Genomic DNA, 23916 nt, shown 5'->3' on the forward strand with positions numbered 1-23916 from the left:
TGTCCATTAGCAGTGTTTGGGATGTGTTGATGCAGGTTCTAACTGTAACCAGTTCTAGTTTAAAATACATTTTAAAAGTCTTCTATAGAATAAATGTTTCCTGTCTTACTAAATTAGAATATATATACAAATAAGAGGACAGAGTTTATCATTAGTTTTAGTTCTGACTAAAAACAATTACCAAAGGTTCCTGAAACCTTTATATAATAGCTCGATTTTCTCAATGGCTACAAGGAGAGCTTTCTATGACAGTCCCATTTAATGCAATTAGAGAGAGTAAGCTACATTTCCATCCTTGATCTGTACAACAGTCTTCCTGAAAGAGCCTCTTCTAGCAGCAAGACTACTGCAATCCGTACCTCGAATCACCACTTCCTATTCCTCCGGGCACCATATTGACTTTATGAGTTTCATAGCACTTTTTTCAAGATTATCTTTCATTTTTGTTCCATTTCTCTGCACTATCACAGCCATGTTCTTAAGGCATACTCACCTTTCGGCATGTCTGTGGGCTTCCCCACATTCTGAAAAAAGTCCACAATGTCTAAGATTTCTCTTCTGAAGATAAAATTCTGACCAACAACTCTGCTCCCGGGATAACCTGCCACAGTGCCCAGATACCTGCCTAATAAATGCAATCTTCTCATTCTTGACTCTTCCCCAAACTGGTTCTCCTCCACCAGACATCCCTTCCCATCCCAATATTCCTTCAGTGGTCTCCTGTTGGAGAGTGATGTGCCTGCACAATACTGTGTCTGCCTCACTCACAGTCACCTCCTCTGCCACACGCTGCTCGGGAAATCCTTCTCCACAGCTCAGCCAACCACACTGTCTCTGAAACTACCATCTCTGTTCAACTCAAATGTCTTCACAGGCCTTCCCATGACAGAGCTGATTTCCCAGTATTAACTGCAGAAACGCTTCTGTTCTCTCTGAATAACAGCCACTGTGATATAAAGTGTCTCTTCAGTTAGCTATGCTTTCATATAAAATATTCATGAAATAGTTTTAAGTACAGATAAAATACAAAGTATTCATGAAATAGTTTTACTTAAGTAAAGATAAAAAGGGCACAGGCGTTCTTTGTTTTAAATTCCATTCCTCAAGGGTAGATGCTGCGTCTCTCATTCATTCAACAGATACTTCCTGCACATCCACCATGTCCAAAACCCTGGGGCAGCAGCAGCGAACAACAGAGACATAGATCCCTGGCCTCACTAAGCTTACATTCTAGGGGGGAAAACAGACACGAAACAAGATAAGCAAAAACTATAGTAAGTGAAATAATTTTAAGTGCTAAAGGAAAAAAAAAAGTCCAGCAGGGAAGGGATATGAAATGTTATGGTGAGGCGAGAAGGAAATAGGTTAATAATTTAGAGGAGACCAGGAAAGACCTCTCTGCACAGAGCTGAGCGAAGACCTAAAGACTTCTAAGCATTTTTGTTCTCTTTAGTAGCTTTCTGAGGTTGCTTTGAGCATAACAGCAGCTGCACTAAAAATACTAGTGGACAAAATTACTTACAACATAGTAAGGAAAAGTGCTCTAAGCCAATGAAACGATCATATCATGTTCTCTAAGACATTTAGAAAGCAGCCACAGGCCTTGTTTACACAAAAGAAATTCACAGATCACTGATTATGGAATACGCTGTTTATGGCCACAAAGCAAAAACAAACAAAGCCTATCTGCTAGGCAAAACCCAACATAGCCCAATTCTAAAAAGCCCTTAAGAATAACACAACATCACATTTTAAAGGTTAGGAAAGCAAATGGGTATGTGTAATAGCATCTTCACTTAAAGAAGACTATGAACAATCTTGTGAAACTGATATTGTTTAATCACCGGCACAATGCCGGATTTTGGCAGGGAGGGGGCACAACGTGAACTAAAGCTTGTGCTCAGCAGTGTCATTAAAAGATGCAAAATGTATTTCTATGTAACCTAAGTGAGGGTCATCTTTGAGAACCCAGATATAGGCACATACCACCTGCGTTATCTGGGTTACATTCATGCTGTTATGTAGGACACTTTGAGAAGAGAAATAAAGCCAACATTCCTCTCCCTCAAGCGTTTTCATACACGCTCTTTAAAAAGCTTATGTCCACATTCCTAGCTTCTGTCACTGAGAGTTTCAAAGACTTAAAAAAGTAGGTCTCATTTTCATGTAAAATTATTCTAATTTTGTAATGTACTCCATAAGCATTAAAAATTTTTAGAAAATCTCTACATCTTTAAAAACTGCTCCTGAAAATAGTTCACTTGCACTGGTTATTATAAAGAATGAGAGTATCTTGGTATTAAAGACAGTGAATTATGGTAAATACTTTATTGGAGGAAAAAAGTAAACTACTTCTAAAGTGATTTTTGGACCAAGACTGATTCTTGTGGACAGAAGCCAGAAGTACCCACAGCTGGCTTCTCCTCTAAGACCAGCCGGGGGTGCAGCCCTAGGGAAGCTCAAACCTTATCAAGTTCTAGCACACTGGCACACAAAACTGGTTTCCTATATTTTTGTGGTCTAAAAGCCACCAAGGAGTTAAGTCTCATATTCAAGACCAAAAAAAAAAAAAAAAAAAAAAAAAAAAAGTTCAGGAAAGGCCAACTCATTGTTTAAATCTATAGATGGGTTGAATTTTCACTTCTAGAAAGTATGCCTGAACAAGTAGTTCACCACCAAGTATTCTGAGAATAAAGTGGAGACAAAGGACAAATATTTCACTTGCCATCTTTATATATATATATATATATATTTTATAAGTGATAAATCATTGAAAAAGATATATATTTTTTGTCCCTCAGTTTTGAGCAGAGGTTCTACAAAAGGAAATGGTGATTTCAAGTTGCTTTGAGGCTAGGTGTCCAAATTCTGCATTATCAAATTCCTTTTTTCTTTATACAGATCTGTCCCAAATATCCTTATTTACCTGTGACAGACCAAGGATAATGAAGAATGCTAATGGATGCAGTAGCACAATGTCATCTACTTTTGTCATAACATAATTTAGGCAACAGTAACTAGACTACCAGAAGGCTATAGAGCAACATTTAACAAAATGTGAACCAATTTAGCATTCTGAGACCTTGTATTTCAAACAGAAATATAAATGCTTTTAGTATTTCAAAGCTAATCAGTGGTTTACCCACCAAAGAACTCTGAACATGCATCTTGAAACAGTGCATTTTAAAACATGCATCCTAAAACAACTTAAAAAATCAGAGCATTTCCAGAGAAAATTTAGCAAAGTTTCTGGGAGATATAGTCAAGCTGTAACTTTCCAACTGTTACCTAATTTTAGATGAAAACTTGTTCACTTCAAATAAAAGAATTATACTAGAATTCTCATTTTTAACTCATGAAGCCAGTAAGCTTTAACAGCACATGCCTTAACCTCTCTGTGTTTGAAAATGTGTAAATTAGGGAAAAAATTCTTTATTTATATTCATTCCTACTGCCTCTAATTTTTTTCCTGTGCCTCCCTACCCCCCAACATGACTGTACAAAAGACAAAAAGAGCATTTCCTTCAGGCCTGAGGTTACATCCTTTTAATATTTTAAGATAGTGGGGAAAAGGATTTTTGCCAGAAACTTGGTCTTGGGAAAAGGCATAAACAGTTGGACTAGGCTGTTTTTGTAGACCGTTCAATGCGGCCCCCTCCATCACTTACCAGCAGCACAAGGGATATCCTGAATTTCCAGAACACTCATCTGTTTCATTCATTTGGCAACTACTCACTTATGTGGAAACATCTTTTATGTCACTAGTTTGTACCACTATTTAATTTTCAGCTGTTCACACTCTATCTTCTCAACTAAGCACTCTGCCTCACACATCAAAAATGACCAGCAAGTATATACTAAAAGGCTCAAGAATAAAGCCAAATAATTATGATTTCCAATCACTGAAATAGAATCAACTGAAAAATACAGTTGAGAGTGGGAGAAAAGGAAACTTTCTGAAATATTGGGCCACTGTATCAATTTCTTAAAAAAAAAAATCCTGTCCTAACTAAATCTCCTAAGTTCTATGGTGTCCCTATTCTTGAAATGCTATACATCCTGAAGTTAAGGTTTGCATAAGCAGATTCTTGATGCTTTGATTAAATTACACATATATATTTAAGCTCAAGAAAGTAACTCAGCTAAAATGTTTTATATACAGTCTATTGCCTAATTACGCCTGAAGTCTTTCTATATATGAGTGGTCATCTCAAATTAGTAAAATGCCAAAATCACAACCTGCAGAAATGAACAGCTGAAAGGGGTTTTAAAAGCTATCATCTAGGGGCTGGGGAACCTGGGTGGCTCAGTCAGTTGAGCGACTGACTTCGGCTCAGGTCATGATCTCACGGTTTGTGAGTTCGAGCCCCTTGTTGGGCTCTGTGCTGACAGCTCAGAGCCTGCTTCTGTTTCTGTGTCTCCCTCTTTCTCTGCCCCTCCCCCATCCATGATCTGTCTCTGTCTCAGAAATAATCATTAAAAAACTTAAAAAAAAAAAAAAGCTATCTAGGGGCACCTGGGTGGCTCAGTCAGTTGTGCATCCGACCCTTGATTTCGGCACAGGTCATGATCTCATGGTTTGTGGGATTGGGCCTTGCGTTAGGCTCTGCGCAGTCAGCACAGAGCCTGCTTAGGATTCTCTCTCTCTGTCTTGCAGCCCTTCCCCTGCTCACGCTCTCAAAAATAAAACAAACATTAAAAAAAAAAAGGCAATCTAGTTGACTTTTCAAAAATGCAGCATGCTGGAATATGGTTTCACAGACTCCCTCTGAAAACTTTTAGCCACAGAGTCCACCATCACCCTGCTCGATTATCTAGTCCCAGTGGTCCAGCACTTTCAGACATTTATCTTATTATGCTTGCCTTCCTGTGAAGAAACCACCAAAGTGTATGAAGACAGCTGCCTTGAGAATTTTTGACAGCCTCATTTTGAAATCATCAGAAAATTCACTGCGGTAAATCTACTAACCATGGAAAACAAATGCACCCATTTTTTGGTGGTGTAAAAGCTGTCTCATTTCTGCAAGAAGGTTCCACTTCACTAAGAAAACTGTTCCTTTATTCCCAATGTGTAGGAGCAGGCTTCTCCTGAAAATTCTGTTATTATTCTCTGCATTTGCTGCACCATATAGATGGGCTGGTAGGGTATTAGGTCCACCAGCTTCACTTGTTGGCCAAAGCCAAATGTGGGATGAAGGAAGTAGGAATTTCTGTCATGAACCTTATTCCATGAGTAGGCAATAAACATTCCCCAGAAGGCAAGAGAAAAACAAAGCCAATGAAAAAGTCCCTAGTTTTTAGCTGTTCCTGTGAATAGCACTCAAATTAATTCACTATGATTTCTTTAAAGCACTAATAATTATTAGGTCTCTCCCATAACTATATATTTACTTAACCCTTAGGTAACTTAAGTCTAGCCTTTAGTTCATTGATAAAGTTCTGAGGTATTTTCTAAAGTTCTAACCAAGAAAGAAACCAGCTGGTACTGGTCTTAATGCAAAAGATACGCTAATTTTCACATTATAGTTTTTGGTATATTAGGAGCTGATGACAAAAAAACCCCACAACTATACAGAATACTTTAAAACAGTCATAAATTAGTCCAAGGAAATAGTTCTATTAACATTCTTGGTTTTGACTTTACTTAAGGAGATATCTGATAACTTCCCCTAAAAAAAAGTCTGAGCAACTGAGAAAAGAGAATTTCCATACAGAACTGATATTGGTAAATACAGTGTGAAACACAGAACTTGATAAAGCTTAATATTACCTTTTTGGCACTTTCAGGACCCGATTCATCAAAGCGAAATCTGACAATTCTGAAATCTTTACAGTAAATAATTAACTCTGTTGGATTAAATTTCAGTTTCTGGTTGGGACCTAGGACTTTCTGCTTCCTCTTGTGGTCATTTACTAAAAATGAAAAAATAAAGAAAAAATGTATAAAAATTCTTTCTTGTTACCCAGTCTTTCATACACTTGAACAAATTATTACTGAAAATAATTAAGTTACCCACCATTTGAGCACAGCTTCTCTGGAATCTGTCATATCTGTCTACAACTTCTAGAGCTTTGGGAGATTGGTGTTAACTTTGCTTTTGACTAGATTTTAAATGATCTTTGCACAAACCACTTAAGACACATTTAATGCTTAAAATTTTAATTAAAGAGAGGACAAATATTCAGAAAACATAAAAAGCTATATATGCTATATTTCCACTTAAAAATATGGGGTGCCTGGGTGGCTCAGTGGGTTAAGTGTCTGACCTTGGCTCAGGTCATGATCGCACGGTTCGTGAGTGTGTCAGCTGTGCTGACAGCTCAGAGAGTGGAGCCCGCTTCAGATACTGTGTCTCCCTCTCTCTCTCTGCCCCTCCCCTGCTAGCTCTCTCTCAAAAATAAATAAATGTTAAAAAAATATATAATAATTTATTGACTTCTCTCTCTTTCATTAATGTTCTTAGGACTGAAGAAAAAGGGGAGGGGGAAGTAAACCTATAGAAATAAATTCCAACCCAAGTATCTGATTCTTTAAGCAATACTTCCTAAGAAGAATCAGTTTTCATGGACTGAGTAAAGACTACATACCTGTGACAATTTGCTCAATACATGTTAAAGGGACATCATGCTCACCAAGAAGAAGATTTCTGTAATGGAATTTCTGAAATAAAAAATTATGTTCATGTTAAGTCTTTTCCCAATAACCTCAAATAGTAATAAGAGCCTTACTGTCAAATGTGATGAGAAACTGTGATGTCTATCCCTAAAAAGAATAAAAAGCTTTTGCTTGCAGCACTATGACAATTCTAATTATCGACAGAGTATCTTAGAACACACTTCAGTCGTAAAAAGAAAGAAACGCATCCTGTGTTCATGTTCTCTCCACCTTTCTCTTCAAACTTTTATATATGAGGTTAAACTGTACACTACAATACGATATCATTATAATACCTCAGATATATAATATTGTCAATCACTTCATAGGCAACCATTTACATGTCTAGTTCTGGTTAAACTGTCATTAAATATTAAAGAAAAAGGGACTCTTAAGTCATCAGATTTTGATTTTACAAAGGAGATTTCAGAAAATCACTCTTTAGAAAGTAACTCTTTTTGGGGTGCCTGGATGGCTCAATCAGCTAAGTGTCCAACTTCAGCTCAGGTCATGATCTCATGGTTTGTGAGTTCAAGCCCCGCATTGGGCTCTGTGCTGACTGCTCTCCCTCTCTCTCTCTGCCCCTCCCCTGCTCACACTCTGTCTCTCTCTCTCTCTCTCTCTCTCAAAAATAATAAACATTAAAAAAAAAAAAAGAAAGTAACTCTTTTGAGAGCAGTAATTCTACTGGAAATAATCTTTAGGCAAATTATAGCTTTTTTTTTTTTAAAACCTGTGAACAAATGTTTTATACTCATTTTAAAATTCTGAACATAGTTGACACTATTAACCTGCTGACAGTAGAGCACTGGCTTATTTGGCTATTAGTGGTATCAGATGTATGCTATTTCAAGTATATGCATCTCATTTACAGTGAAGTCTGGGCCAGAGATAAAAATGAAGCTAAAAACAAAGGGGAAAACCTAGTCTACAGCCAAATAAGCAAGTGTATCTACATACTAGGTATCTGTAAATGCCTTTAGTCTAAATATACCTACAAAATCTTGCAATAAACACACAAATATATAGTAAATATTTTGATAAATTAATGAATGACTGTATGAAATATACTTACCCCCAGTAAGACTTCAGTCAAAAGTTTATAATTAATAATCCAAATATTTGAGTAGAGAATAATTACTATTATAAATAAAAATCCAGGGGTTAAAAGTATTTAACACTTTACACATCAAAATAGAAAAGCTGAGGAAAAGTCCAGAATTTTAATCAAATGAACATCTGAACTTTTAAAAACCGAAATTATATGGAACTACTGTTTTCCAGTGAGACCATAAAATGGCAAGAGGGTGATTAAGGAAAAAATTTACTCATATTTTTCTTCATTCTAACTGTACTAGAAATTTTGAAATTTCAAACTAGAATTTGATGTTTCAGAAAAGGAATTCGTTAAAAATACTATGAAATCTATAAAATGTGTTGCAGTTACACAATTTTTTGCTAAATAAACTTTTTTCTTTATGACTAGTAAAAACTGGACATCTTATTTTTAAAAGCAGTTTAAGATGTGGAAGAAAGAAAATAAGAACTCCCTTATTGAAAGGGATACATATCGAGCCCCGCGTCAGGCTCTGGGCTGATGGCTCAGAGCCTGGAGCCTGTTTCCGATTCTGTGTCTCCCTCTCTCTCTGCCCCTCCCCCGTTCATGCTCTGTCTCTCTCTGTCCCAAAAATAAATAAACGTTGAAAAAAAAAATTAAAAAAAAAAAAAGAAAGAAAGGGATACATAAGCAATAATCACAGGGGATAAAAACCAAGGTGACTCACATCTCACTAATTCTGTTCCTCAAGTCCCAACATTCTTCTTAAACTTTATTTTGATTTTTAATATAATAAATTCTCAACACTGTTAATCCCTTAATGATTTTATTATAGTTTTCCACACCTGTGTTTCATGGAATTATATGTACTCCTTAGAGTCAAATCCTTGATACAATTAACACACAAATGAAACACACCTGTAATGGCATTGGGTCATCCGTAATAAAGGAAATTTTGAAGTTACTGCAGATCAGCTTTCCCCACAGATCGTACTGACTTGTGTCTGTTGCAATACATTTTCTCACAAAGTTGACTTCATTTACGACAATTTCTCCTTTAAAAAAAAAATATATTGTGTGAGCTACAACTATACCATAAAATGTCTAGCCACTGTGTGGCCTACAAGGACTACTTCCAGATGATGACAGTAAGAAGGGACGCTTACAGGTACCAGGCACCATGGGTGTTTCCATCCTCACAACAGTACCAGTAACAGCAAGAGACTGCCCCCCATTTATAAGTACAGAAATTAAGGCACAAAGAGCTTAGGGGTCTGAGATGGTTCAACCAGAAAAGCTGAAACTGAGCCTGCATTCTTTAATACTATGTGATACTGCCTTCCACTATCATTTACTGAAAGGCATTCTGGAGAAGAAATAAACTATACTCCTTCAGAGTATTACTGGATGGAATATTTGTGTTTTATTAACATGTGATTTTACATCCCAAACCAATGTCTTTGACTCCTTTCCTAAGGGATGAGAAACAGACTTTAGGTTTAACCCAAAAATTAGTAATGTAATCTATTATTGGTAAATAGGGTTCAGGATGGCAAGGTAGGAAGATCCTGAACTCACCTCCTCTCACGAACAGAGTTTATAGCTACATGTAGATAATTTCCTGTTAAAAACAAAAAAACAAAAAAGGAAAGGCAGGGCACCTGGGTGGTTCAGGTGGTTAAACGTCCAACTTTGGCTCAGTTCACCATCTCATGGTTCATGAGTTCAAGCCCACAATGGGTTCTCTGCTGTCAGTGCAGAGCCTGCTTGGTATCCTCTGTCTTCCTGTCTCTCTGCCCTACCCCTGCTCACATGCACACACTCTCAAAAGTTAATAAACATTTAAAAATATTTTTTAAAAACCCAACAACCTGAAGGCTGAGTGATGGCTATACATTGGGCAAATGAGAACGAAACCATATCGAAGCAGGTAAGAGAGGGTGGGGCATCCCTGCATGGTGACCCATGATGAGGATGGAACTCAAAACCCAGAGGCTCTCCCTGAAGAGTAAAGAGTTCAAATGTTACACATCAGGCATCCCAAGCTTTAAGGCAATCCTTAAAGAGACAAGACCCCAAAACAAGAAACTCTGAAAACCAATGAGGCTTGTGTCCCAATAAGACCCATAAGACCATAGAGATCTGAGAAACTGCCCTTAAAAGGCTTAGACACTTAAGACTCACCCACCCGAGGGCCCAGGTCAGAGGCAGCCAATGGTACCCAGACTTAAAGTAAAGGAGGATCACCTGCTTATATTAAAGCGTTGGCCCGAAGGGCAGGCATCTACTCTAACATGCTTATCTAGGAGCCTGCTGGAACATTCTCCCAAAACAGAGACTGGTGGGCACCATTTTTGCACACTCCCTTTGCTGTGCTCCACATCACCAGTATCTCCCAGAAGGGAGCTTTTACATGCATCTGGTGCCGCAATTTTTGTGGCTGCCAACTAGGGAATGCCTCTTGACTGCCTGGCTCTGGAGGCCAGGGGAGCTTGCATTCTTGGTCCCATAGGACTATAATGATCAATGTTACCCAGAAAGGAGCACATGCCCCTGCCTGGAGCCCTGATTTTTGTGACTGCTGCCAGTGGACATGTCTCCATCATGTGGCTCTGGCAGCCAGTGGGATTTGCACTTTTGGGTCTTTTACAGTCACAGGACTGTAACCAAGAGAAAGAGTTCTTGAACAGCTGCCACCCTCAGAGCATAGCAAGAGGCAACAGACCCAGAAGCACAGTCTTTCTGTGAAGGAGGACCGTTAGCTAATCATCACAACTATGGCCTGAGAGGCAGGTTTCTAATTACAGACACATCCAGGGTCTGACTGTAATTCTTTCCAGTGACTGCGGAGGGTGGGCGCTATCTTTGTGGTCATCCTCTGCAGCACTCCACAGCATCAGTGTCTCCTAGTGGGGAGCTTTACATGTCTCTGGTGCCCTGGTTTTTATGTCTGGAGCCCCAGGTTTTGCAGCTGCTGCCCGAGGACATCCCTTGATCACCTGGCTCTGGTGGCCAGGGAGGGCTTACATTCCTGGGTCCCATGAAACTGTGGCAATTGGAGATGGCTTTTGGCAGGCTACCAGCCCTAGGACGCTGTGCAGCCAGGAGACAGGCACAAACCCTCAGTCTTTCTATGAAGGAGACCTCTCTGCTTGTGCTAGAGCCTTGGCCTGAGGGGCAGGTTTCAGGTTGGCATACAGTTAGTGGTCTACAGAACTGCCCTCGAAGAAAGCAGCCTTGAAGGGGCCATCTTGATGTTCTCCCTCTGCCTTTCTTCAGCCTGCCAGTGCCATCCAGAAAAGTGTTTATTCACTTGTCTAGAGCCCTGATTTTTGTGACTGCTACTCAGGGAACATCTGCAGATCTTCCGACTCTGGTGGCCAGCAGGGCTTACACTTGTGGTCCCACAAGACTATATACGTTTGCGTATCTTAAAAAGTTGATGCCAGAGGGTTGGCTTCCAGTCAGCCGGAATCTAGGTGCTGAGAACCCCCCTTTGGAACACTGACAGGTTTGGCACATCCTAAACTACTGGAAGCTATTAAAAATATAATAGGCCGTTTGGACAAGCATGACAGTTTGAAAGACAACAAAGAACTGGGGTAGGGGAGAACAATAAGGTTCACCTCCTCTACAAGGACCCTCCTTCAAGACTGGGAGACGTAGTTGTTTCATCTACTGTATAGAAACCAACACAGAGAGTCGAGGAAAAATGAAGAAACGGGGGAATATTCCAAATGAAAGAACGAGATAAAATCTCAGAGAAAAAACTTAGTTAAATAGAGGTAAGCAATTTACCTGATAAAGAGTTCAAAGTAATGGTCATAAAGATGCTCACCAAACTGGGGAGAAGAACACACGAACACAATGAGAACTTCAACAAAAAGATGGAAGTTATAAGTACCAAATAGAAGTCACAGAACTGTTGAACACAATAACTGAACCAAAAATACCCCCAGGGGTTCAACAAGAGACTAGATAAAAAAGAACAAATCAGTCAACTCAAAGGCAAGGCAGTAGAACCCACCCAAATCAGAATAGCAAAAAGAAAAAAAGAATGGAAAAAGTGAGGACAGCTTAAAGGACTTACTGGATAACATCAAATAGCTAGCATTTACATCACAGGGCTCCTAGAAGAAGAGAAAGGGGGCATAAATTTTATTGGAAGAAATAATGGCTGAAAATTTCCCTAACTCGGAAAAGAAAATGAACATCCACACCCAGGAAGCTCAGCAAGTTCCCAATAAGAGGAACCCAAATAATTAAAAGCAAAAATGAACTACTGGGACCTCATCAAGATAAAAATCTTCTGCACTGCAAAGGAAACAATCAACAAAACCAAAAGGCAACCGGCATAATGGGAGAAGATATTTGCAAATGACATTTCAGATAAAGGGTTAGTATCCAAAATCTATAAGGAACTTACCAAACTTAATACCTGAAAAACAAACAATCCAGTGAAGAAACCGGCAGAAGACATGAATAGACACTTTTCCAAAGAAGACATCCAGATGGCCAACAGACACATGAAAAGATGCTCAATGTCACTTATTGTCAGGGAAACAGAAATCAAAACCATACTGAGATACCACCTCACACCGTCAGAGTGGCTAATATCAACAACTCAGGAAACAACAGATGCTGAAGATGTGGAGAAATGGGAACCCTTGTGCACTGTTGGTGGGAATGCAAACTGGTGCAGCCACTCTGGAAAACAGTGTGGAGGTTCCTCAAAAAATTAAAAATAAAACTATCCTACGACCCAGCAATTGCACCAGTAATTTATCCAAGGAATACAGGAGTGCTGATTCATAGGGGCACATGTACCCCAATGTTTATAGCAGTGCTTTCAACAATAGCCAAATTATGGAAAGAGCCTAAATGCCCATGAACTGATGAATGGATAAAGAAGATGTGGTTTATAAGGTGCCTGAGTGGCTCTTAGGCTCAGGTCATGCTCTTACAGTTCAGGAGTTCAAGCCCTGCAAAGGGCTCTGTGCTGAAAGATGTGGTTTATATATATATGATGGAATACTACTTGGCAATGAGAAAGAATGAAATCATGCCATTTGCAGCAATGTGGATGGAACTGAAAGGCATTATGCTGAGTGAAATAAGTCAGTCAGAGAAGGAGAGATATCATGTTTTCACTCATATGCAGATCTTGAGAAACTTAACAGAAGACCATGGGGGAAGGGAAGGGGAAAAAATAGTTACAAACAGAGAGAGAGGGAGGAAAACCATAAGAGACTCTTAAATACAGAAAACAAACTGAGGGTGGATGGGGGGTGGGGAGAGGGGCAAATGGGTGATGGGCATCGAGGAGGGCACTTGTTGGGATGAGCACTGGGTGTTGTATGTAAGCAATGAACCACGGAAATCTACCCCCAACACCAAGAGCACACTTTACACACTGTATGTTAGCCAATTTGACAATAAATTATATTTAAAAAAAAAAAAAGAGAGAAACCCAAAGAGACCCATGCCAAGACACATTACAATTACAATGTCAAAAGATAAAAACAAGTATAGAATATTAAAAGCAACAAGGGAAGGGGTGGCTCAGTTGGTTGAGCATCTGACTTTGGCTCAGGTCATGATCTCACAGTTCCTGAGTTCAAGCCCTGCATCAGGCTCTAAGCTGTCAGTGCTGAGCCTGCTTTGCATCCTCTGTCTCCCTCTCTGTCTCTGACTCTCTCTCTCTCTGACAAGAGAAAACAATTTGCTATTACAAGGGAAACCCCATAAGGCCATCAGACCTTTCAGCAGAAACTGCACAGGCCAGAAGAGAGGACACCATATATTCAAAGTGCTGAAAATTCTTTTGACTTAGAATACTCTACACAGCAAAGTTACTGTTTAGAAGTGGATAAAAAATTTTCCAGACAAACAAAAGCTAAAGAAGTTTATCATCACTAAACTGGCTTTACAAGAAATGTTAAAGGGACTTCTTTAAGCTGAAAAGGGCACTAATTAATAACAAGAACACATATGAAAGAATACATCTCACTGAAAAAATAAACACATAGTAAAGGTAGGGGATTAGTTACTTCTTTTTTGGTAGTGGATTAATTACTTCTAAAGCTACTAAGAAGGTTAAAAGACAAAAGTAATAAAAGGAGCTAAAACTGCAATATTTAGTTATGGGATACAGAAGATAAAGAAATGTAAAACGTGACTTTGAAAACAAAATGTGGGTGGGAACAGTAATAATGTTGAGCTCTACAATGGGATCAGACTTAAGTTGTTATCAACTTAAAACAGACTGTTTATAGACAGAAGTTATTATATGCAAGCCTCATGGTAACCACTAATCAAAAACCTATAGTAAATACACAAAAGATACAGAGAAAGGAATATAAGCTTACCATTAAAGAAAGTCATCAAACCACAAAGGAAAAGAGCAAGAGAAGAAAGGAACAGAGAGGAACTTATAAAAACTGCCAGAAAACAATTTAACAAAATGGCAATAAACATATACCTCGCTGTAATTACTTTAAATGTAAATGGGCTAAATGCTCCAATCAAAAGATATAGAGTGGATGAATGGATAAAAAAAAAACAAGAACCATCTATACACTATCATAGACTCACAGACTGAAAAAGAAGGATGGAACAAGGGATTTTCCATACAAATGTAAACCAAAGGTGGGGTAGCTCTACTTATCTCAGGCAAAACAGACTTTAAAACAGACTGTGATAACAGACAAATAAGAGTTTTACACAATGATAAAAAGGTCAACCAGAAGATATAATATTTATAAATACTTATGCATCCAACATAGGAGCACCGAAATATATAAAGAAAACATTAACAGACCTATAGGGGAAAAATAAGACAGCAATATAGTAATAGCTGGGGACTCTATTATTGCCAATAAATTCGATCAATTACCAAAATGAGACGAGAATGCCACAAGAAAAGAAAATTATAGGTCAATATCCCTGATGAGCACATATGTAAAAATCCTCAACAAAATACGTGCAAACTGAAAAATTCAACAATAATACATTAAAAGAACCATATACCATGATCAAGTGGTATTTATTCTAGAGACCCAAGGATGGTTCAACACCTGCAAATCAGTCAATGTGATACACATTAACAAACCGAAGGATAAAAATCGTGTAATTATCTCAATAGATGCAGGAAAAGAATCTGACAAAGTTCAACATCCATTTACAATAAAAACTCTCAACAAAGCAGATACAGAGGCAAACATACCTTTGCATAATAAAGGCCATATACGACAAGCCCACAGCTAACATCATACTCAATAGTGAAAAACTGAAAGCTTTTCCTCTAAAATCAGTAACAAAACAAGGATGCACACTCTTGCCATTTTTATTCAATGCAGTACTGGAACTCCAAGCCACAGAAACTAGGTAAGAAAAAAAAAAGTCATCTAAACTGAAAATGAGGTAAAAGTGTCACTATTTGCAGATGACATGATATATATACATATATACAGAAGAACACCTTAAAGATTTCATCAGAAAACTGCTAACTGTAGTAAATGAATTCAGTAAGGTTGTGGGATCCAAAATCAATACACAAAAACCTGTTATATTTCCATATATTAATAATGAACTATCAGAGAAATTAAGGAAACAATCTTATTTACAATTACATCATAAGGAATAAAATACCCAGGAATAAATGTAACCAAAGAAGTAAAAAATTTGTATATTGAAGACTATAAGACATTAATGAAAAAAAACTGAAAATGACACAAATAAATGGAAAGATATCTCATGTCCACGATTGGAAGAATTAATATATTTTTTTTAAATTTTTTTTTTTTAACATTTATTTATTTTTGAGACAGAGAGAGACAGAGCATGAACAGGGGGAGGGCCAGAGAGAGAGGGAGACACAGAATCTGAAGCAGGCTCCAGGCTCTGAGCTGTCAGCACATGGCCTGATGCGGGGCTCAAACTCACGACTGTGAGATCGTGACCTGAGTGAAGTCGGACGCTCAACCAACTGAGCCACCCAGGCGCCCCAAGAATTAATATTTTTAAAAGGTCCAGTCTACCCAAAGAAATATACAAATTCAATGCAATCTCTATCAAAATTCCAGTGGCATTTATCACAGAAACAGAACAAGCAATCTTAAAATCTGTATGGAGCTATTAAAGACCCCAAAAACCCAAAGCAATCCTGTAAAAGCACAAAGCTGAAGGTGTGATGCTCCCTGATGTCAACCTATATTACAAAGCTATAGTAATTAAAGTAATACGGCACTGGTAAACAGACACATAAATCAATGGAACAGAATAGCCAACCCAGAAATAAACCCACGCATACGTAATCAATTAATTTATAACAAAGGAGCCAAGAATATATACTGGGGAAAGCACAGTCTCTTTCGTAAATGGTGTTTAGAAAATTAGATAGCCAGGTCACCTGGATGGCTCAGTCAGTTGAGCGTCTGACTCTTGATTTTGGCTCAGGTCACAATCCCAGGGTCGTGGGATCGAGCCCCACATTGGGCTCCACACTGAGTGTGAAGCTGCTTAAGATACTCACTCCCTCTGCCCCTCTTCCACACTCACCTGTTCTAAAACAAAAAAATTTTAAAAAGAAAGAAAATTAGGGGCTCCTGGGTGGCTCAGTTGGTTAAGGGTCCGACTTTGGCTCAGGTCATGATCTCACAGTTCGTGAGTTCGAGCCCCATGTTGGGCTCTGTGCTCACAGCTCAGAGCCTGGAGCCTGCTTCATGTTCTATGTCTCCTTCTCTCTCTGCCCCTCCCCCACTCATGCTGTCTCTGTCTCTCAAAAATAAATAAACATTAAAAATTAAAAAAAAAATTAGATAGTGACATACAAGGGAATGAAACTGAACCACTATCTTACATCATACACAAAAATTAACCTAAAATGGATTAAAGACTTGACAGAGAAAGACAGATACCATATGTTTTCACTCATATGTGGATCTTGAGAAACTTAACAGAAAACAATGGGGGAAGGGAAGGGGAATAAAAAGTTACACAGAGGGAGGGAGGGAGGGAGGCAAACTCTAAGAGACTCTTAAATACAGAGAACAAACTGAGGGTTGATGGAAGGTGGGGGAGAGGGAAAAGTGGGTGATGGGCATTGAGGAGGGCACTTGTTGGGATGAGCACTGGATGTTGTATGGAAGCCAATTTGACAATAAATTAAAAAAAAAAAAAAAAAAAGACTTGAATATAAGACCTGAAACCATAAAACTCCTAGAAGAAAACATAGGCTGTAATCTCTTTAACATAGGCCTTGGTGATAATTTTTTTAATCTGACACCAAAAGGGCAACAAAAAGCAAAAACAAACAAGTAGGACTACATCAAACTAAAAAGCTTCTGCACAGCAAAAGAAACTATCAACAGAATAAAAGGCAGCCTAATGAATGAAAGAAAATACCTTCAAATTATATATATGAGGCTAACACCCAAAATATATAAAGAACTCATATAATTCAACAGCAAAACAAAACCAAACCTGATTTAAAAAATGGGCAAAAGATCTGAATAAATATTTCTCCAAAGACATACAGATAGCCAACAGGAAAATGAAAAGATGCTCTACATCATTAATCATCAGGGAAATGCAAATCAAAAGAACAATGAGGTATCACCTCGCACCTGTTGAAATGGCTATTATCAAAGAGATTAGAAATAACAAGTGTTGGCAAGGATGTAGAGAAAAGGTAATCCTTGTACACTACTGGTGAGAATGTAAACTGGTGCAGATACTGTGGAAAACAGTATAAAGGTTCCTCAAAAATTAAAAATAGAACTACCCTATGATCCAGCAGTTCCACCTTTGTGTATTCATCCAGAGAAAATGAAAACATAACTTGAAAAGATATTTGCACCCACATGTAGCTGCAGCATTATTTACAATAGCCAAAATATGGAAACAATGTAAGTGTCCATCAATGGACAAATGGATACAGAAGATGTGATACACACACACACAGACACATACACACACATGATTATTATTCAGTCAAAAAAGAAAATGAAATCTTGCCATTTGCAACAACATGCTTGCACCTTGGGGGCATTATGCTAAGAGAAATAAGTCAAAGACAAATATTGCATAATCTGTCTTATATATGGAATCTAAAAAACAAACAAACAAACAAACAAGAACAATCCAAGGTCTTAGGTACAGAGAAGAATTAGTTTGCCAGAGGTGGAGGATGGGAGAAATGGGTGAGAACAGTTTTTCGTTTTTTAAATAAATTGAATTAAAAAAAATTTTTTAAAATAATGTATATTCCACAAAGCTAAAGTGAGTTTCTCTCTGCACCCAAATTTGAACTTACCCGGCAATAAAACTTTAAAATACAGTTTTAGAGTTAAAAGCGAAGATTAAAGAAAGAAACATAAGAGGTCAAAACAAAATTTATAATGTGCTTTGACAGGAATTTAAAGTGTGGTCATCATTAAAATAAACCTTAATTTCAAGATCTAATAAATAGACCCAAGGACACCTTTAAGCAATTCACCTCCAGAGTCAATGGTAGACAAGTGAGGGTACTGATCTACTTCATCTACACTATCATTATGAAAACCTTAACAGTGGTGGTAGAACCTGTTTGGGGACAGGCCCCAAACACTTACCAATTCAAGAATGCAACTATAGTCTCAAAACGATCTTTCTCTCAACAAAACTAATGTTATAGTAAATTTGAATTGCAGTAACTTTTTTATACTTAAAAATGCATAGTATAAGCCTATTATAAGAACAGCAACCTAACATTCACTTGAGGATTTAATTGAAATTTACTCATGTCAAGTTCTCAGCTTATACCATTTGAGTAGTTGTCCATCCTGAAACCAAGCCTCCTTCACATAGCCTGTGAGGCCCTGTGCCTCTCGCCCTCTACCACTGTCCTCCTCACTATCATGGGACAGTGCCCTTTTAATCCTTCTAGGGATCCTACTTCTTCCATCACATGGAGTCTTTGCACATCTTGTTCCCATTTCCTGGAATATTCTTTTCTTCTCCTTTAGCCTAATCACTTTCTCAGGAATGCCCCCCCCCCCCCCACGCCTTGTTTTAATCTCCCTGACTAGATTAAATCCTTCTATCCTAGCATCATACACTTGTAATTCCTAGCATTTACACAGCCACTGTTTATATATATGTGTGTGTATATATGTGTGTGTGTATATATATATATATATATATATATATATATATATATTAAAATCACTGCCTGTCCCACCCTCAGGATCATATACTTCATGAGAGTAGAAGATGGACTGATTTTTCTTCAATGCTGAAATTTCAGTTCCTAGACAAATGCCTAGGACAAGGCATGATCTCAGTCATGAAATCCAGCCCCGTGTTGGGCTCTGCATTGAGCATGGAGCCTGCTTAAGATATTCTCATTCTCTCTCTCTCTCTCTCTCTCTCTCTCTCCCTGTGTGTGTGCGTGTGTGTCCCTCTCGCTGCTCACTTGTGCTCTCTCTAAAAAAAGATTTTTTCTAAACTAGTAAGAAGAAAATTTTCAGTACTTATTTCTCTATGCTTACATAAAATGAAACGTACTGTATCTAAATACAGGAAGCATAAAAACAGAACAAAAGATTCAAAGTACTACTCTTAACTGGATTCTAATGAGAAAAAAAAATTGAAAAGACAAAAATATACACTGAAACTCATTAAATAGTTCAAATACATAAAATTTAAATCTTCCATAGCTCCTTGAACCCAATGCTTTCCAATAACAGAATGTGAACTAGTGAATACTCAACCTTTCTTCCCACCAAGAAATCTTTGTTACCAATTATAGAGAACCCTTAACTTGAAAAACAAAACAAAAAACAACCCTGCATTAATTATTCACAGTTCTCAGTTCTCAGAGTTAGATGTTACTCCTATAACACTGACTTCTTCAAAGTAAGACTAGTGGCTCACAAAGTATAACCTACATCAATCACTTCATGCTGTGCCAGTCTTCTTTTTTTTAATTTTTTTAATTTTTAATGTTTATTTATTTTTGAAAGAGACAGAGAGAGTGGGAGAGGGGTAGTGAGAGAGGGAGACACAGAATCGGAAGCAGGCTCCCGGCTCTGAGCTGTCAGCACAGAGCCCGACACGGGGCTTGAACTCACGAACTGCAAGGTCATGACTTGAGCCGAAGTCAGACACTCAACCAACTGAGCCACCCAGGCACCCCTGTGCCACTCTTCTTAACTAGCCAACTCACTTGCCCAAAGACTTCAAACAGTGCTACAAAAATTCATTCATTTGTAACGCTAAAGATTCATATATATTTCTTATGAATGTTATATTCAAAAGTTTACTTAAAAAATAGCTATGCCACAAGATTTTAGGTTTCTGAGAAGGGCAGAGAATGTAATATTGGACAGAAAGAGATGGGAGGTCTTGTTGGACAGGACATGGCAACTCCAGTAGTACCATCAGTCAATTGTATTTATGATGCACACGTTCTAGAACAGCCCTTCTTCTCTAGCAACATGATTTTCTTACTGATGGCACAAATGTAAAATGTCAAGTCCATGAATGCAGTTGAGAATGAGACAAAGATAAAAAGAGCATACACTTAATGTGTCCAGGCCTGGTTTTTGTAAGTAACACTTTACTGAAACATATCCATGCTTATTTGTTTGTGTATTATCTATGACTCCTTTCATTGGACAAAGGCAGCGCTGGGTGCTTGCAAAAGAGAATTTATGGCCTGCAAAGTTGAAAACATTTATTGTCTGATACTTTACAGAAAGTCTGCCTTCCCCTGTGCTAGACATGGTTACTTAAGTGAGAACTTTCACATATACACAGATGGATGCAGACATAAAGAGATGGGTATATACTTGGGTTACTAGTACACTTGCATATTTTCTACTCTGTCCCCTCCAGGCCTAAAAGCACATTCAGCACACAGACCTTGGTATTTAAGACCATTCTCCAACAGAAGGAACTACAGCTCCTTGCAAAAACAGCTAATTCCAGGGCCAGGGCAGAGAAAACAAAAAGAGGAGTTGGGAGTCTTTGGTAGTTCCAGAATGCCAGAAAGTAAGGAAGGAGAATAGGGGGTGAGGGAAGACATTTCAAAACGATACACCAACACAAAATAATTCATCAAACTATCAGTAAAAATGGGAGAAACTGTCAGACTAAAGACACTAAGGAGACGTAATGACTAAATGCAATACAGTATCCCAGACGTCATCTTGGAACAAGTAACAGACATCAGTGGAAAGACTATGGAAATGTGAATAAAACTTGCGATTTAGTTAATAACAATACTAATTTTTTTAATTTAGCTCAATTTAACAAGGTTATGTAAGACGTTAACATTAGGAAAAGTTAGGTGAACAGTATATGTTAACTATCTGCACTATTATACAACTCTTTTATAAATCCCAGTTTATTTAAAAGTAAAACTGAGAGGGGCGCCTGGGTGGCGCAGTCGGTTAAGCGTCCGACTTCAGCCAGGTCACGATCTCGCAGTCCGTGAGTTCGAGCTCCGCGTCGGGCTCTGGGCTGATGGCTCAGAGCCTGGAGCCTGTTTCCGATTCTGTGTCTCCCTCTCTCTCTGCCCCTCCCCCGTTCATGCTCTGTCTCTCTCTGTCCCAAAAATAAATAAACGTTAAAAAAAAAAAAAAAAAAAATTAAAAAAAAAAAAAAAAGTAAAACTGAGAAAAAACTGGGCAAGAAATAGAAAAGTAACAACAACAAAAGTGGAACAGGGGGACTCTATGCTATGGTCTTTTAAGGAAACTTAAGTGTCACACAGCTCTGAGAGCAGAAAATGGGAATAAGCCCTTGGGAGAGAAAGAGCAGTAGGGCGGGATGGAGCAGGGGAAGAAAAGGAGGGCACTTCTGGGGAGATGCTCTATTTGGGTCTTATTATTATAAACGTATAATTAAGTGTCAAGTTAACCTGGCTTGAGTTTTACTTGATGACACTAAATTATGTTCATTCACATGGAATCAGTCTTTAAAATGGTTGGGTCATGTAACTCGGCTGTCTGCTCTCACAATAATTTTCTGCTTATACTTAGTAAGAAAGAAGAAACACTGGGTAGGAGTTGTTAAAGCTACTATGTACTGCAGTCCTGTGGGCCACAACACTAGCTTACAAACAAGAAAGAAAAAGACACAAAATGGCCTTTTCCTAGAGAGCACAGATACATAAATAGAAGAGTCCTGGACTGTCCTTGGTGTGTCTTGAATTAGTGACCCATGAGGAAAAAAAAACACCTAACAAAAGCTTTAAAACTCCAGGAGACCATGAAGTTTTCCCAGAGACCACACTCCTGCGCTTCTCAGGCGGCAGTGCTGTGCTGGAAGGCTTGCACTGGCTCATGAGAACCATCCAGTTCTTCCTCCCCCCACACCCTCCACCCCCAGCTCTGTGCTCCCAAGTTGACAGCCTGCAATCAGCCCTGGTGGGAGGGTGTTCACCACCAAGCACTTTCCAGCACACCACTGAAGGGAAGCCACAGGGAGGCCTCATAGAAGACAAAGTAGGAAACTGGCTTCACTGTGGGGTAAGCAGAAGGCACCACAGAAAAAGCTATCTAAATCAGAAGATGATAGGTCAAGAGTTTCTACTACCACCTGGGAAGGAATCAAGAAATCATCAAAAAATTTGCTTTCTTAAGACCCTTCCATGTGTAAAAATAAATAAGAAAGGAAATAAAATTAATAAATCTCCAAAAATGGTATAGCTAAGTTTTTAACTTCTGGAGAACCAAAGAATTTCATATTATCTTTCATGATACCTTACACATTTAGAAAATCAATCCATTTTTGATGAATAAAATTTAATTTTCTCATACATTTTATCTTGGAAAATAGTTTAAGACAAAACTTTACTGTGTAGAGTGGCTAATTAACCTATAGAATGTATTTAGGCCAAAGCAGAATTTAATATATGGCTTTACATATGGTGACTGGCTGTCTGGAACTGAGGGGTGGCTCGGCATACGGCACTTTCAGCACTAATACAGGACAGTCATGAGCAAAGTGGGACCAGTTGTTAACTTTAGCTATAGATAAATTCAGGAATTTAAGTGGCCTAAAAATTACTAATGGAGGTTGAAACTATACAGAAGACAAACACATTGTTACTTATATGTAACAACATGTGCAACTATGATGCCCTCGTGGATACTAAAGAGTCCAATTTTGCAGGTCACACAATACAAAAAAGCATGTAATCAAGCAGCACCTCCAGCAGGTGCCACCCACAATGTGGGCTGAAGGACGGTTAGAAGTGCAGACTCTGGGAAGAAACCAGAAGGAAATCTTGCAGGCAGAAGAGGACTGAGACAGAGAGAACATGTGATAAAATAGTAACAAAGGCCTACACAAACAGGCATTTGGAAGGGAGAAAGGAAGCAGCCTGACTGAAGCAAGTATCAACACTGGGAAACGGTGCAGAGGTCAGCAAGGTGGAGTGTTAGCAAATTATAGAGGTTACAGAATTTGGATTTTTATCCTGGGTAAGCAGGATTTTACCTGTGCAGGTTCACGAAGAGTTTCTGAGCAGGAGCTAAGGTACAAAGAGACTGGTGGTCAGAAGTGAGGAAGCGAGTAACAAAATGCTGGCTTAAGGTACCGCAGCAGCAGCCTAAGGACAACAGCCCTGAAGGCTCTATAGGTGAGGGACAAACACAATGGTTACACGGTACACTGCACCAAATGGAGTTATAAGTCCTTCGGGGCTTTCAAAAGTAACGTAGGTATGAATTAAAATACTACAGAAAATCAGCCTACAATCATCTCTAAAGCCTATCTACAAAAGGGTATTAAAAAAACAACACAAAGGGGCACCTGGGTGGCTCAGCTGGATAAGCATCTGACTCTTGATACCGGCTCAGGTCATGATCTCAGTTTGTGGGACTGAGCTCTAAGTCGGGCTCTGCGTTGGCAGTGTGGGATTCTCTCTCTTTCTCTCTCTCTACCCCTCCCCAGCTCGTGCTAGCTCATTCACATGCTCTCTCTCTCTCTCAAAATAAACAAACTAAAAAATAAAAATAAAAAACAACACAAAACATAAAACACTTGAAAGAGAAAGGGGACCATTAAGGGATTTACAATGCAAGTGAAGACATAAGAACTACAGTGAGGCAGAAAACAAAAACAGTAGATAAAACAGGTCTAAACAGTGAATGCGTAAAAAAAATATATAAACAAGACATCTACTCAACAAAGGCTATTTTCATTTTCCAGA

The 23916-nt window shown here is 38.5% G+C and overlaps 1 protein-coding gene across 1 annotated transcript in view; it reads right to left on the reverse strand.

Moving 5' to 3' along the window:
* The window catches only part of MTMR10 (myotubularin related protein 10), a 55712-nt gene that overhangs the window by 25380 nt on the left and 6416 nt on the right, over nt 1–23916 (reverse strand). The window contains exons 3-5 of the mRNA XM_047863277.1: nt 8631–8767; nt 6589–6661; nt 5771–5913 (exon numbers count right to left, since the gene is read on the reverse strand). Of these exons, the coding sequence (XP_047719233.1) occupies nt 5771–5913; nt 6589–6661; nt 8631–8767 (353 nt within the window). The remainder of the gene's footprint in view (nt 1–5770; nt 5914–6588; nt 6662–8630; nt 8768–23916) is intronic.

This window comes from Prionailurus viverrinus, chromosome B3 (assembly GCF_022837055.1).
Source record: "Prionailurus viverrinus isolate Anna chromosome B3, UM_Priviv_1.0, whole genome shotgun sequence".
Classification (NCBI taxonomy): domain Eukaryota; kingdom Metazoa; phylum Chordata; class Mammalia; order Carnivora; family Felidae; genus Prionailurus; species Prionailurus viverrinus.